At 41.2% G+C, this 14,202-nt stretch overlaps 1 protein-coding gene across 3 annotated transcripts in view; it reads right to left on the bottom strand.

Annotated features, from left to right (window-relative positions):
- Nucleotides 1-14,202, bottom strand: part of celf3b (cugbp, Elav-like family member 3b) — a 36,196-nt gene that overhangs the window by 12,644 nt on the left and 9,350 nt on the right. For all 3 annotated transcript variants that reach the window (XR_002276382.1, XM_020617633.1, XM_020617634.1), the window contains exons 4-12: nucleotides 5,540-5,588; nucleotides 5,004-5,132; nucleotides 4,755-4,834; nucleotides 3,856-4,011; nucleotides 3,283-3,427; nucleotides 2,834-2,983; nucleotides 2,641-2,706; nucleotides 2,223-2,327; nucleotides 1,953-2,096 (exon numbers count right to left, since the gene is read on the bottom strand). Coding sequence is in view for 2 of the 3 variants with exons in the window: in XM_020617633.1 (XP_020473289.1) it covers nucleotides 1,953-2,096; nucleotides 2,223-2,327; nucleotides 2,641-2,706; nucleotides 2,834-2,983; nucleotides 3,283-3,427; nucleotides 3,856-4,011; nucleotides 4,755-4,834; nucleotides 5,004-5,132; nucleotides 5,540-5,588 (1,024 nt within the window). In the remaining variant the exon portion in view is untranslated. The remainder of the gene's footprint in view (nucleotides 1-1,952; nucleotides 2,097-2,222; nucleotides 2,328-2,640; nucleotides 2,707-2,833; nucleotides 2,984-3,282; nucleotides 3,428-3,855; nucleotides 4,012-4,754; nucleotides 4,835-5,003; nucleotides 5,133-5,539; nucleotides 5,589-14,202) is intronic.

The following is a 14,202-nucleotide window of genomic DNA, read 5'->3' as shown; positions in this document are numbered from 1 at the left end:
AATCTTTTCTTTCCCGGTGGTTCACAGTAAATGAAGATGTAGATTAGATTACTATTGCAGGACATATGATGAATGATTGATACTCTGGTTAATTAGGATGAACTTACTGTCGATTGCTCGGCTTATTAATTTACCACTTTTATATTTGTTTTTAAATTTTTCCCATTTTGCATTGAAAAAAGAAATATGAACGATTCATGCTCTGATATTTAGGAAGACCTTACTGTTGATTAATTTTCCATCTTTCAGTTGTTTGCCTTATTTGTTCATTTCCATTTTTTATTGTTTTGAATTTATGTATGGTTTTGCATTTTATTTTTCCATTTTGATGATTGCTTTATTTGTATCTTTCCATTTTTGTGTTATTCATTCTGCTTATTTCTTCCAGTTGCTTGTGAATTGAAGAATGCTGCCTGATGCAGTTACAATGAAAATCTGCTTGCATGTAGCCGCTGACATGTGCACTGTGCTGCCGGAGGTGTTCATCCACCCCTCCAAATTATGGAATTCAGGTGCCCCACTCTCTTCCATAGCTACAGGTGCAATCAACCACCCAGGCATGCATCCAGCTTCTACAGACAGTTGTGAAAGGATCAGTCGCTTTCAGGAACTCAACAAACTCCAGCATGGTGCCATGATGGGATGCCACTGGTGCAATGGGTCTGGTCCTGACACTTCATGTGACCTTTCAGAGTGACCCTACCCCAGGACATGGAGAGCTCCCTGAACGGGGGCTCCACGGTTGAACTGCTACATCCACACCAACAGCATCGAATGCAATGCAGGGCATTGGCTCATGAGGTGAAATTGCTTCTCAGGAACTGTGCTTGGTCTCTTAGATCCAGTAACAAGGACTCTTGAGGCTTCAACATACCAAGACATTTGAACAGCCTCCCACTCCTGGACTCCATGGACAATCTCAACAGAGGAGTGGAAGCTGTTTTAACTGCAGAGAGTGGGCCAGCACCAATGTGGACCCTATGGGTCAAAAATCGGCTGTGACTCATGCTCCTTTGCATGAGAAGACAGGTGGACAGATGCTTTTGGTAACACAGTGTTGTATGTTAGCAGTGAAGACATGTTTACATTACATTGAGACTCCAAAAGGGGGCCTTATGCTCCCTTTGGTTAGTTGACTGATTTGTCTCTGACATTCAGGTCAGTCCCCCAATACAGTTTATAATTCTCCACTGCTTTTTGATTGACATGATAAAATCATGTCAAAAGGGGGAATTGTAAGATTTGAGTCTTATAGACTCTAGTTACTTTATAAGCTTTAGTTACTTCTCATATCTTTAGTTCCCTTTAGTTACCTTTCATAACTTTATCTTACTTGTTTATGATATTACAGCTGTATTGATGATTGCCCAGCTTACTTTGAATGCTGTAACTTCTGTGTAGAGACTAGATGTCTGCATCTCTTTGTGACCAGACAGCCAATTCACATTTTAACAAAGACAAGTTGGCTTGTTTTGCACCCACACCTAAACCCACTTAGCATATTCCAAGTTCTGCTTTATCACACACACACACAAACACCTGGTGTAGATCACATTCCAGCAAGGAGGTGTGAGCTCCTGCTCACCAAATGACCAATAGGATTACAATGCATGAATTGTTGTACCTTTGTTTAGTGCAGAGCAGCCCAAGAAGATAAAATGTATTGTAAGACCTTAATTCGGGGTCAGTGGATGGAACTCCTGCGGGAGCTCTGTCTCACTGTAAGGCCTACCTGTGATCAGACATTCAGTAAACTTTCTGCTGATTTTAAACAGTCCTCTCCTGTCATCACTTCTCATGCTTCCAACAAAAGAACAGGTTAATTTCTAACAGTATCACCTTCATTTAGGCAGAGAAATTTACACAATATTTTTTCCTCCACATAGAGTCCTTTCCCTTCTCTAGTGCTTTCTCTTTTCCGCCCTTCTTTTTCCACTGTCTGTGTGTCTCACCGAAACATTTGCTCTGGTTGGTGGCACGGTCCACAAACACCTTTGCTGAGATGACATTGCCAAAGGGCAGGAACATCTGCAGCATCTCAGAGTCGCTGAACTCCTGAGGCAGGTGGTAGATGAAGATGTTACACCCCTCTGGACCTGGGACACACACACACATATTTGGCAGAGTGTGATAAATGATCTCAGGCTGTGAAACCCTCTTGATAAACACAACTTTAAATTTGAAAAAGGGTGTGGCCCAAGACACACAGGAAGTCTCATTACCTTCTCTCTGCTGCTGTTGCTGGGGCTGCTGGTGTTGCTGTGCAACCAGTGTTGGCTGCTGGGGGAACGGCTGTCCAACCAATCCGTAGGCAGCAGGGTACGCTGCTATTGGAGGAGACAGACAGTAATAAAATCTGATTGGGTGAAAACAACAGGTGGCAACATAGCAGTGTCCAATAGGGTAATCTTGTTTGAACTAGAAGGTCTCATGCTGAAGGTGAAAACTATAAACTGTAACAGTTGAACTGAGAAAGTCTGATAAATAATGACAGAGTTGTTCTGACATTTACAGATGGTGTAAAGGTAGGAATAGCTGTATTACATTTTGACCAGCTGTTTATATGTCTTGTTAACCAGATAATATATTTGAAGAATTCAGACTAACTTGGTCAGTGCTTTAATTTGTCCATACACCAACCTGTGTAGTGCTGCATGCCTGCGTATGCCTGTTGCAGGGGGTCCAAGGCTGCTGCTGGACTCTGAGCTAGAAAGAAAGAAAATGAAAAACAAAGTGAGAATGAAAAACTACAAGCAATGTGGTGATAAATCCCATTCGATTTTTTTCCTTAGTTTATTGTCTAAATTGCAATACTCTGCTCTTATTTAAATACCTTGATATGGGTGAACACCATTGGTGTATAGTGTTTCTGTTGCTTGTTGTCCATTGGTTGGGGCTGGCACACTACTGTAACCATTCACACTTATTGGTGGAGGAAGAGCTGGCACAGGCGTAGCTGCAATAGTTGGAGGAGTGTTTGTACCTATAGACATAGATTATACCCCAGACAGTAAGTTTATGGCATTGTAAGTCTTTCACAATACCTTGTAGAAGACTACATCTGTTTACAGTGCTTCAGAATTCTTAGTTATGCATCATTTATGATATTATCTTATGTTTATGTAAAAGTACTATAAATCCATGAAAGCATTTGTACTTTAAACAGCAACAGTTCTCTTCTTTTCTTTTCTTCTGATGAAGCAAAGCATCTAATGGAAAAAAACACTTCTGCGTGACCATACACAAATTCCTTTGTGTGTGTGTGTGTGTGTGTGTCCCTAACAGAGGACGGTGTGATGGGTGTAATGGGTGTGGCAATGATTCCGTTGGCATTGAGAGCCGCCATCTGCTGCATCTGTACGGCAGCGACTGTTGCCACAGGAGACAAGTATGCTGACTGGGCAACCAGGGCCTGCTGTTGGACAAGCTGCAGACAGGGAGGGAAACACAGAAAGCGGAAGGGGATGGGGAAAGCAAAGGGGGTGGAGGACAAGAGAAGGAAAAATGAGGGCGAGAGAGAAGACAGACAGTTAAATGGATATGGGAAAGAGAGAGATAGAGAGGGGAAAAATGAGAGGAAGGAGTGATGGAGGAACAGATGAATAGAGATCTAATTACAAGGCCATTATGTCCTGAGTCAGTGGGTTAATGGTTGTGTGTTGCGGGAAAGCTAATGCCAGATGACGTATGTTCTGTTGTCTAGGTAATAACATTAGCCCCAATTAGACCACTGATAGCCTCTTCAAACTTATTACATCCTTTCATAAGCACAGTGCTCCCCTTACAAACTTGCGTGTACACTGTATATGTGTGTGTGTAATACACTGAGTGTTTGTTCTTGTGTGCATTGCTTGCCTGTGCGTTGACCGCCTGTGTATAGGCATTATAGGCAGGGAAGTTGAGGGTCATGGGGCTGAAGATGCCGAGCTGGGAGGCCACCTGCTGCATCCTCCTCAGCCCCCGCTCCTTCTCTGTGTCTGCAAACTTCACTACCAGACTGGATGATGCTCCCTGTGAGGAGAGAGATAGCGACTGAACTAAGATTCAACTGCAATTACAAGTAACATTATGTTAGTGGGCAGCATGGTGACGCAGCGGTTAGTGCTGTCGCCTCACAGTAAGAAGGTTTCAGGTTTGAGCTCTGGCCTCTCTGTGTGGAGTTTGCATGTTCTTCCTGTGCCTGCGTGGGTTTGCTCTGCGTACTCCGGCTGTCTCTCACAGTCCAAAGACATGCAGCTTAGACTGACTGGGGACTCAAAACTGCCCATAGGAGTGAGTGTGGGTGTGTATGGTTGTCTGTCTCTAAGTATCAGGCCTGTGATAGACTGGTGACCGGTCCAGGGTGCATGTACCCCAACCTCTCACTCAGTGTCAGCTGGGATTGGCACCAGCTCCCACGTCCCTGTTCAGGGTATGCAATATAGATAATAGATGGATGGATGGATAGATTATGTGTTAGCTTCTTTATGTCTTAATAGAACTACCCTTCAAATTAATGAATTAATTAAATCCTTTTCTCTACTTTATGAGTCACATCGGGCTCAAGCCCATCCCAGCACAAAGAGGATGCCCAGGACAGGATTAAAGCAGACAAATGCTTACTTAGTTTACTCACATAATTACCTACAGAAAATGTAATCTCTCCCACCTGACTGATACAAACATCTCTGGAAAACCATTTACACATTATGTGGTGTGTGCATGTCTTGTGTGTGTGTTAACGATTTGTAATCATGTCAATGCATTTAACCTACAGGCATCGTGCGACTTCCATGCAAGCTGTTGATGGCAGCCTGGGCTTCAGCATGTCCTTGGAATTTTACAAAAGCGCACCCTGCAACAAAACAGTGTCGGTTACAGCACATAGACTGCATTAAATTACAGTACTACTGTAAATTAAAGTAGTACTACTGTACTACTACTGTAAATTAAAGTACTACTAAACGAAGGTAGGTTATGGTATGGCTTTTTGTTTGTGCATAAGCATGTGTATTGTATGTTACCTTTGCTGGTGCCATCAGGTCCTCTCAAGACAGTACACTCGTCTATGCTACCAAAGGGCTCAAACAGCCTTCTGACATCCTCATCGCTCTGTTGCTTTCCCAGCATGCCCACAAACAATTTCCTGTCCTCTGAGAGACAAAGGATTTATGAAAGAAAGGGATGAAAAGACATAAAGTTAATATGACTTCTCTTAAACTGGTCACATTTCTGATGAAGACTTTGTGTTTGTTTTTCTTTTGGCCAAATCCATATGAAGTTGTGCTTATAGAAACCTATTTATCCATCTATGTATGCCATAATTTTTGTCCACCAGGGAGCAGTGTTGATTACAGAGAATAGTAATAAAGAGGGGAGGGGAGGTGTGATTTCAGTGTGTCTGTGTATACGTGTGTATTAACTAAATAGTTGGAGTCCAAGTAACCTGCCAAGCAACACACTGACTTTCTATCCCTATATCATCCAGCTTGACACATACCTTTCTTTGTCACTCAGAAATGTGTGCGGCTGTGCAAAGATATTTAAGTGTGTATCTCACCTCCTCTGCCCTCGCTGTCAGCTGGTTTCACCTGGATTGGCCGATTCATCTGAGGGACAAATAAGCAGGAACATCAGCACAGATGCTCAACATAAACAAGTCTCTTTCCATTTTTAGGACTGACTTCACTCAGTAAATATCCTCATTATTGATTTTTGAAATATATTTAATTTAATGAATTTATTTATCTGGAACATGCGCATTAATCAACATTTTTGTGCTACGATTGTCCAGATTACTGTTTTTCATCTGCAGGCCTTTGGTGTCATATAATTAAATAAAAAAAATGACAGGTGAAATAAAGAGCTAAGAATATGATGTAACACATGACAAGATTTTAGATGTTATTTTTATCAAATGACTTCCATTAAGTATCTTATAAAATGGTGAAATATTGCATTTTACAAAGGAGGTCATGATCTGTATTAACAAATGATTTTGTTCCAGAGTGAAATCCTTAAAATGATGAAACTTTAAGTATAACACTGATGAATTTATGGTTTCATGTGTCCAAATGTTTTTTTAGTCCCTGATAAATCAAGGTTAGCAGGTGACAGGTGTGTCTAAACTTTGTTCCTGTCCCTGTGTCAAAACACACACAATCTTACTATCGCTGATTTCTCTCTCTCTCTATCTCTCTTGCACATACACACAGATTGGAGGGGCGATTGTGAAGTGACGAGATTAAGAATGAAGGCCATCTGATCTGGATTACAGAAGAACTACGGATTAGATGAGGGATGAGAGTAGGTTGAGATGGTGGGGGGAGCAAGATTGTAGTGGGATGAACATAAAAGGATGGAGAATTGGAGAGAGAGAAAGAGGAGCCTGGGGGACCCTGACTGACTTCGACCGATTGAAAGGGCAGGTGGAAGGCCAAGAGGAACCTGGGGAGTGAATGGAATAGCTGGAAAATGAAGCGATACATGAAGAGTGAGACAGAAAGACAGAGAGTGGGATGAAAGCAGAGCTGCCCCTGAGAGGATGATTCAAAAAGAATAGAAAGAGGAGAGGAGGGAGGAGTGGGGCGTGTTTCAGTCGTGACTTGCTGTGTCTAAAAAATGTCAGGTTTACACAAATCCATTGCCTAAAGTTTTAATGCAGGCACGCACATATTCTGAATGGCCTATAGGATTTACAGACACACAGAGACACACAGCCTCAAAACATAGCACACAAACACAGTGCTTAGTCATAGCACTGAGGCAATGAGAGTGTTAATGCCAGAGGGATGGGGTGGGGGAGGAGAAGGCTGCAGAAGGAGAGTGATGAAAAGAGGGGAGAAGTGAATGGATCCAGAGGAGGGATAGAGCAGGGAGAGGAAGGTAAAGAAGAGGAATGGGTTGATGAAGGGAGTGACATTGATACACAAATCAAACCCAATAAACCATCGTGCTTGTGGAGCAGACTCTCCATTTTCTAGTCCAAGCTTTGAGATGTCACAAACAAAAATCAAACATTGTTATCAGTAGGGAAATAATTAATGCCTTGTCTTACATGTGATTAATGCCCAGTCAACATGTGAGCTGTAACTGAGTTACCTGTAATCGTTAAAGAGATATTCAAATATGGGGGAGAGAAACTCAGAGGAAAGAAGAGTTGAAGGGAATAGCATTGGGAAGGGATTAGGAGAAGGAGGGGAAAGAGAGAGGAGGAGAAGGAAGAATGGAGAAAGGTCCCAGTAGGGTGTTAAGGCAATGTAATGAAGCTGGTAATTGAGGAGAGGGCAGAGCAGAGAGAGACTGATCCATACATTTGATTAATCAGCTTTTAGCTGTCACCACAAAGCTATTGATCTAAGGTAAGGCCATCACACACAGTCACAGAGACACCAATCACACACACACACACACACACACACACACACACGCACACAGAGAGAGAGAGAGAAGGTGTGCTTTGGAAGTAATGATGTACATTTTTAACCCCACACCCTTATTGACTTGAGATATCAGCATAAACATAAACTTACAAAAATACACACTCTACCCTAACAGTTTTGTGTGACCTTGGATTCCCACCGTTTGTCCATCCACCCACCCATCCATCCATCATATCAGAGTCCTGGTGTTATTGCTGTCCATCCATGCTGCCATCCATCTTGTGCTATCTACTCATTGATTAATCCCATCTTGTTCATTGATTTCGAGCTGTGTTGTAGCACAGTCTGATTGTATCAAGATTTGTGTCCACTAACCCTTTCTATCCTTCCATCCATCCATCCACCCATCACCTCTTCCATTTCTTCCCTAATTAGGAGTATTCAAGCTCACGCTTCAGACCATAAAGCAGACTGAACAGAAACACCTAATGATTACAAACTACAGCTTATCAATCAAGGCTTATCAATCTGTACCTGAGTAAGTGTGTGTGTTTTTGACCTGATGTTTTCAAGGTTCGACATAATATGAATTTAGTATGGTACATAACGAAAGATGTGACAAACAGGAGAGGAGACATGGAAAAGCAGCAGGTGATAGATGCACACTGCTACTACAAAGACAACACAATGGCATCGGAAAATTGGCATGGCAACCAGCTCGTTGTCATGGCAATCATATGACGGCACATTGGGTAGGTAAACAAGGATGCCGGTTGCCAGTAGTGACTGCTGTGCTCTTTGGGTAAACAAAAAAATTGTGATGAGGAGCGGTTTACTGTCTTCATACTATCCTCCACAGCATCCCAACCATTTTACCTCTGTCTTTGAGTTGTAAAATAATGTAACACAGGGGACAAATGAGTGCTGAGCTGTAGTAAAAATGTATGAGAACAGAGGAAATATATGAGAATAATGAAAAGATGTGGGCAGTTTCCAGAGGAAGAAGTATGTGTGTGCTGGATCTGAGCAAAGAAAGGAGAGTAGAAGGTGAGAGAACTGAATCTATAGTAGTAGAGTAATTAAAATTTTCTTGAGCCCAAGAGAAAAATGCAAATACAGTCCCTGCTAGTCAGTCACACTGTACACCATTCAGTCTTTCTTTCTCTTTTACTCAAACTCACATGAACAGCCACATACCCCTTTCAATTCAAATTATCCTCTAATTACTCACATTCCAATTAAGACTTAATTAAAAGTAACCATCTGCAAATGTATAAGGCACTGGCTTCATACTGTAGTGGGGTTTGATCCATGTGCTGCATATTAAGAAGCCTTCACTGAAAGACAGAGCTTCTCTATCTCTGAGGGAAGTGAATTCGTATATGACCGACAGTGCAGTGGCGCATGAGGTCAAGCTATGTGATATATGATTGTGTGTGAGCTCGGTTGACTTCTCACACTCATTGGAGGCACATCCACTCATACATGCATGGCCAAACCCTGCATGCAAACACAGCTCCATTTGCATGTTGCAGAGCTAATACAGATACACACACCATTCATACCACTTACATATGCACACACAAACACACACACAACATACACTACACTTGTCCCCACTCCCAGGGTACTCACTTTTTTGTGCACACAGAAAGAAACACCTACTGCACACATACAGTTAATCTTACTCCATGCAGTAATGCAGAGCGGATTGTGCCAGGATTAGGGGATATTAAATCCATGGATTATCCAGTCAAATCGTATTCGACCCCCTCCCCCACTTGCACAAAATCAGCGGAACAAACCATTGCACCACATCATGAGGGAAGGGGGTAGTCCATATGTAAATGTCTATGTACATGCACTATTTAGAACACAGATTAAACTACAGTGTTGAATCAGTCTTATCATTTTGACCTTTTTTTGCCAACAAAACAATGGAGGTAAATACTCCACTCATGTTCCCGCAGATAGAAGTATAAAACTGATTACAGTCTACAGCATGACAACACACAGTGGTGTGTGTTTACAGACACACAAATATTTTTCCTTCATATCTGTCTCCCTCACACAAACACCATTCCCCCTTCAAACTCCGTCTGGAAAACCCCATCCACACATTTTCATGTCGGTTTTCCAGAGTGCAGAAGGGAAAACTATTTTTATCGCTTCTCCATGATCTAGCATCTCCCCCCTCCTCATTTCACCTCTTTTCACTCTCGATAGTCCCTCTATCCTCTGCCTGATGATACAGGAATTTCTGCTTTTTTATCTCTGTCCATCCATAAGACTTGACAAAAACGTGTCAAAACTAAAACTGAGCTAAACAGCAGCACTGTTAACCCCAGATCTACCCATATCTACAGTATGCTAAACACATTGTTCTACATAAATCGTGAAATGACTTAAGACATAGTTTAATTTCATGAGAATTACTTTCTGATCTATGCAATACGAGGCTGTGCAAATTACCTGAAAACTTTCTGTGATAACAAACATAACACTGGAGCCATTTCTACTGAGTAACGTTTAACTGACTGAATGTCTGTAGCCTGCTACACAGCATACAGGCATATAGTGGAGTTTAACCTTTGTAGGAGTGTGACCCTGTGTTAGAATGTAATGATTTCATAACCCCCTGACCAGAAACTCATAGTTTAGGAATGCATATTATCATAGTCAGAATGAGACTGCATGCTTATGTTAAACTGGCTACTGTCTGTAGCTCCATCCTGTCCTCTCTGCTGGACCCACACCTGCTCTGCTGCAGAGGAGCTGCTCTCAGCCTCCAAGTCCACAGGAATTCAATTCATTTTCTTTCATCAGAGCTCATTAGACTTCGGCATTAACTACAAAAAGTTAGTGTTTGTTTTGTTCCTGTTCATGCACATAACAAGAACCATGGTAGATTACATTGTATTCAGAGGCGTTCCTAATATTCAGACCATCTCTGTAGCTGAGGAGGACAAAAATATAGAGACATCTCTAAACATAATGTAGTCTAGTACAACACCACCTTTATCTATGACCTCAATAATAAATATATAATTGAATTTATACATTTATGACAGTTTCACCAAAAAACAAAATATTTTGAGCTTCATAAACACAGACGTTAAGGCGGAAGCGTTGCCTTGAACTGCATACAATTGTACAGGTGTACCTAATAAAGTGCCTGGTGAATGTATATACATGTTGATCCCCAAATTATTTCAGTATTCTTGACAGTTAACTGAATATCTTGGGGCTGTGTGTTGGCCAAAGCATTTTAAGTTGTTACACTGGTCTCTGGGAATCTAAAATGGGCACATTTGACATTTGATGACATTCTAGAGACCAAACAATTAATCAATTAATAAAGAAATAAACTGGTCAATAATGAATATAAAGTTACACATAATCATTATAATAATGTAATCCAGCAAAAGACAGAAAGATACTACATAGCACAATAACCAAAATAGAACACTATCTAGTCTTCAGTTACATAATAATGATTCATCTTCAGTACATATCAGTCAGCGATGTATGATCTGTGTAACAATAAGGGTGTGTTTTATATACTGTGTTTGAGTGTGTTTACATTTCTGTCTAACCATTAAGATCTTTTAGAATGCAACACTCTAGCTCCCTGAAGAAAACTGGGGTTACAGTTCTCATTCACAGCTGGATGAAGACACTAAGATGTGAGAGAGTGTGAGTGGGAAGGTGGAGCAGCCCAGCAGCACAGCTCCACCCCACCTCTCTCCCATCTCTCTATCACACCATGTTAAGGCTTCGCATCCCCCAGGTTACCTAGCAACCTGGCATCTTGCTCAGCTTGGCTGCCTGGCAACGGGAGCCTGCAACCATAATACAAGCTCCTGTGTGGCCCATCCCCCTACTCTCAACCCTCCTTCTCTCTCTCTCATGCCATTCTTCACACCTGAGAGGGCTGCCCTTCTTCTCCTTCCCTCCATACTTTATCTGTGAGTTAGCCCTTTTCAGCCTCTCTACTGGAGCATGGATTACCATCATATTCACTTCCCTCTCGCCCTCTCTTTTCTCTTTATTATGCTCCAAAGTAATGGTATCAAACCATGCATAAAGCAGAACTAACTACCTTGTTGATCCCTATAATATTATGTTGTTTTGTCAAACATTCTGCAGGCAGCAGTGCAGCACTCACTGAAATTTGATCTCATGGATTTACTCCAACATAATCCAACAGCACTATAGCAGATAACTGTTAGACCTATGCACTTGGACCTTCTTTCTATTTCAGGGAGTGTAAGTCCTTTGGGAAATGAGCTGGTGAATTAAAAAGGCTGCTCAAAGCCATATAAATTCATGATCACTAAAATCTCAAATTCACTGAGACTGCATACAATACAGAGCCAGTGACACATTTTTGGATGATCAGATAGCTACAGTGTTAGCCAAGATCCTACAAAACTATGACAAGACAAATATGCAAATGACCTATATGTTCTTATAACACCTTGTCTGGATGGGAAAATATAATACTGACTTCTACTGTTTTTGTGCATGTCAGCATGATTTTTAAAAATTATTTTATCTTCCTTGCTTCTTTTTCATGGTGAGCAATTCATACAATTGCTCTCTTGTTGTCTTTTACTAACTTTTTTATAATCCATCATATGTAATTTGCAAGAAAAGGATATAATTTTTGAGTATTAAGACTGAAACATGAGGACAGAATAAGAAGTACTCATATAATAAGTGCACATGTTTAAAGATGACATTTCTAGCTTATACATGAAGTTATATGCAAATCTAAATATGTAAAATGTGATAAGCCTTACCTGCAAACCTTAAAAAGTAATACAGTACATCTTTCACACATTTTAGAAGTGTACAGTCTCACATTTGTCTTAAAATCAGAATCTAAACAAAACCTTAGATTGTTTAAGCAATTATCCAATTCATTTCAGTGCTTTTAGTTTACTCTGTATGAACTGTATTCGGACTCAAAAGATCATGATTAAAACAAGGCTCCTGCCACAAATCAAAATCCAAGGAGCATTAGACCTATATAATCCGTGCTGTCCTAGTCTCTTGTCCTCTGTTGTTGGAGAGGGAGCTGTGAAATGTGGTGATCTACACCAATGTAATTTGGTGGTATAAAGCCCAAACTTTCCCCCTGGTCAATGCGAATGTGCAAAGGTCATTATCTGGACAGCAGGTTGAAGTGTGGTTACAAGGGAACCTCAGAGCGGAGAACACACCCCAGGTGCAACTAAAGTCCTGTCATCCTCTTGCTTGACTAATCACATACACACACACACACACACACACACACACACACATACACCAGTGGCCTCCTTTGACAGATGTCTCTGTTTAAACTGACAGAAGTGCAGCCCGACTCCCTCCCACTCCTTCACCACCCAGAAAAAGCCCTTTCTTCCTCACACCACCCGCCTGCCCCTTCCTCCACACTCATTATGGGAAACTTTTGTCTTGTTTCCTCCTTCTCTCTAACCCGACCTCCTCTGCTCCTCCCCTGTCTCACCCTGCCCCCTCCCTGTCTATACACCCCTATTCATGCTAAAGCTCTTCATGGCCCTCCTCCACTGCTCTTAACCCCCCCCCCCATTCAGACAAATTCACATACCCATTCAGCCCTCTTGTATGGCTCATTCTCTATATGTCCATCTCAGCGCAGACATATAAATATTATATGCTGAGACAAGATTTCTGGATCGTAGGCTGTAGGTTTTAGTCCAACAAAATTCACATGGGCAGAATGAAACGTGAAATGATGGCAATGTAATCAGTGACTTTTTACAATAAAATATGTATACTGCAGAGAGCTTCCTTCTCTTATGTGTTGAGTAACAGCCAGTTTTCACAAAGAACATTTATAAATGTGCAAAAACTAAAACTGAATGTAGAAAATGTGACAAAAATTAAATATAAGATTCTGTCAATTCCTTAGACAGCACGAGGAGCCCATATAGAGTCTGTATTTGGTGTGTTCCCAAAATGTACTGAAGGCAGCACCTGAGCTAGGAAATGGAAATGAAAGTGTAAACATTAATGTAATGTGTTAAGTGAAGAAAAAAAAAAACAGAGTGATGTTTGATAAATGTTCTGCCACTGGACATCATTGACACTTCTCATTGATCAAAGCCCTACAGATTTGGGCATCTATTAAGGTCATTGCATCGGGCACACTGCTTTCTGATATGTGTTTTCTTCCTTGATCATTTTTAAAAACACAAATACAAAAATGAGAGCTACTGCTGTTGTGTGCTTACAATCAGTCAAATTAATTTCCAGTTTTGCAGCAAAACAGTTGCTATCAACATGTGTTTCTTTTACATCTCTTTTAAATATGGCAGTATCAGTTGACATGTCTTGATTTTGAACTTTATCACCTTAAGTTTACAGTTTGCCATAAGTTGCTGTGTAAATTCAAGATTTAACACTGTTTTGCTGAAGGTCTGAAGCCAGTGTTAAGTTGCTAGAACAGAGCATACTTCAGTCCAGCATCAGATGCAATAATGATGATTGATAATTGCAACTAAACAGTCTCTTTTATTCACTGAACATTGAAACTAGGCCTTGCAGATTTCTGTAGCTGGCTGGATTTAACAAAACAGATGGTGTGTGATATGGATTCAGCTCAACTTTGGGCTACTTTAGAGCTCAGCATCTGAGAGACACAGATTTGGCAGTGATCACATACCCTGGTAATCATGTGTCCACACAAACAGAAATTTCAAACTGGCCAAGATACAAATGTTCCTCTGTGTGCATGTGTGTGTGTGTCAAGCCTTAAAGTGGCAGGCACTCTCCAGGGTCAGGCTTTTGTGAGGCTATGATTAGATTTTGC

This window comes from Monopterus albus, unplaced genomic scaffold (genome assembly GCF_001952655.1).
Source record: "Monopterus albus unplaced genomic scaffold, M_albus_1.0 scaffold192.1, whole genome shotgun sequence".
NCBI classification, from domain to species: domain Eukaryota; kingdom Metazoa; phylum Chordata; class Actinopteri; order Synbranchiformes; family Synbranchidae; genus Monopterus; species Monopterus albus.
The sequence above is the reverse complement of the archived record's forward strand: the minus strand, read 5'-3'. Positions and strand labels throughout refer to the sequence as shown.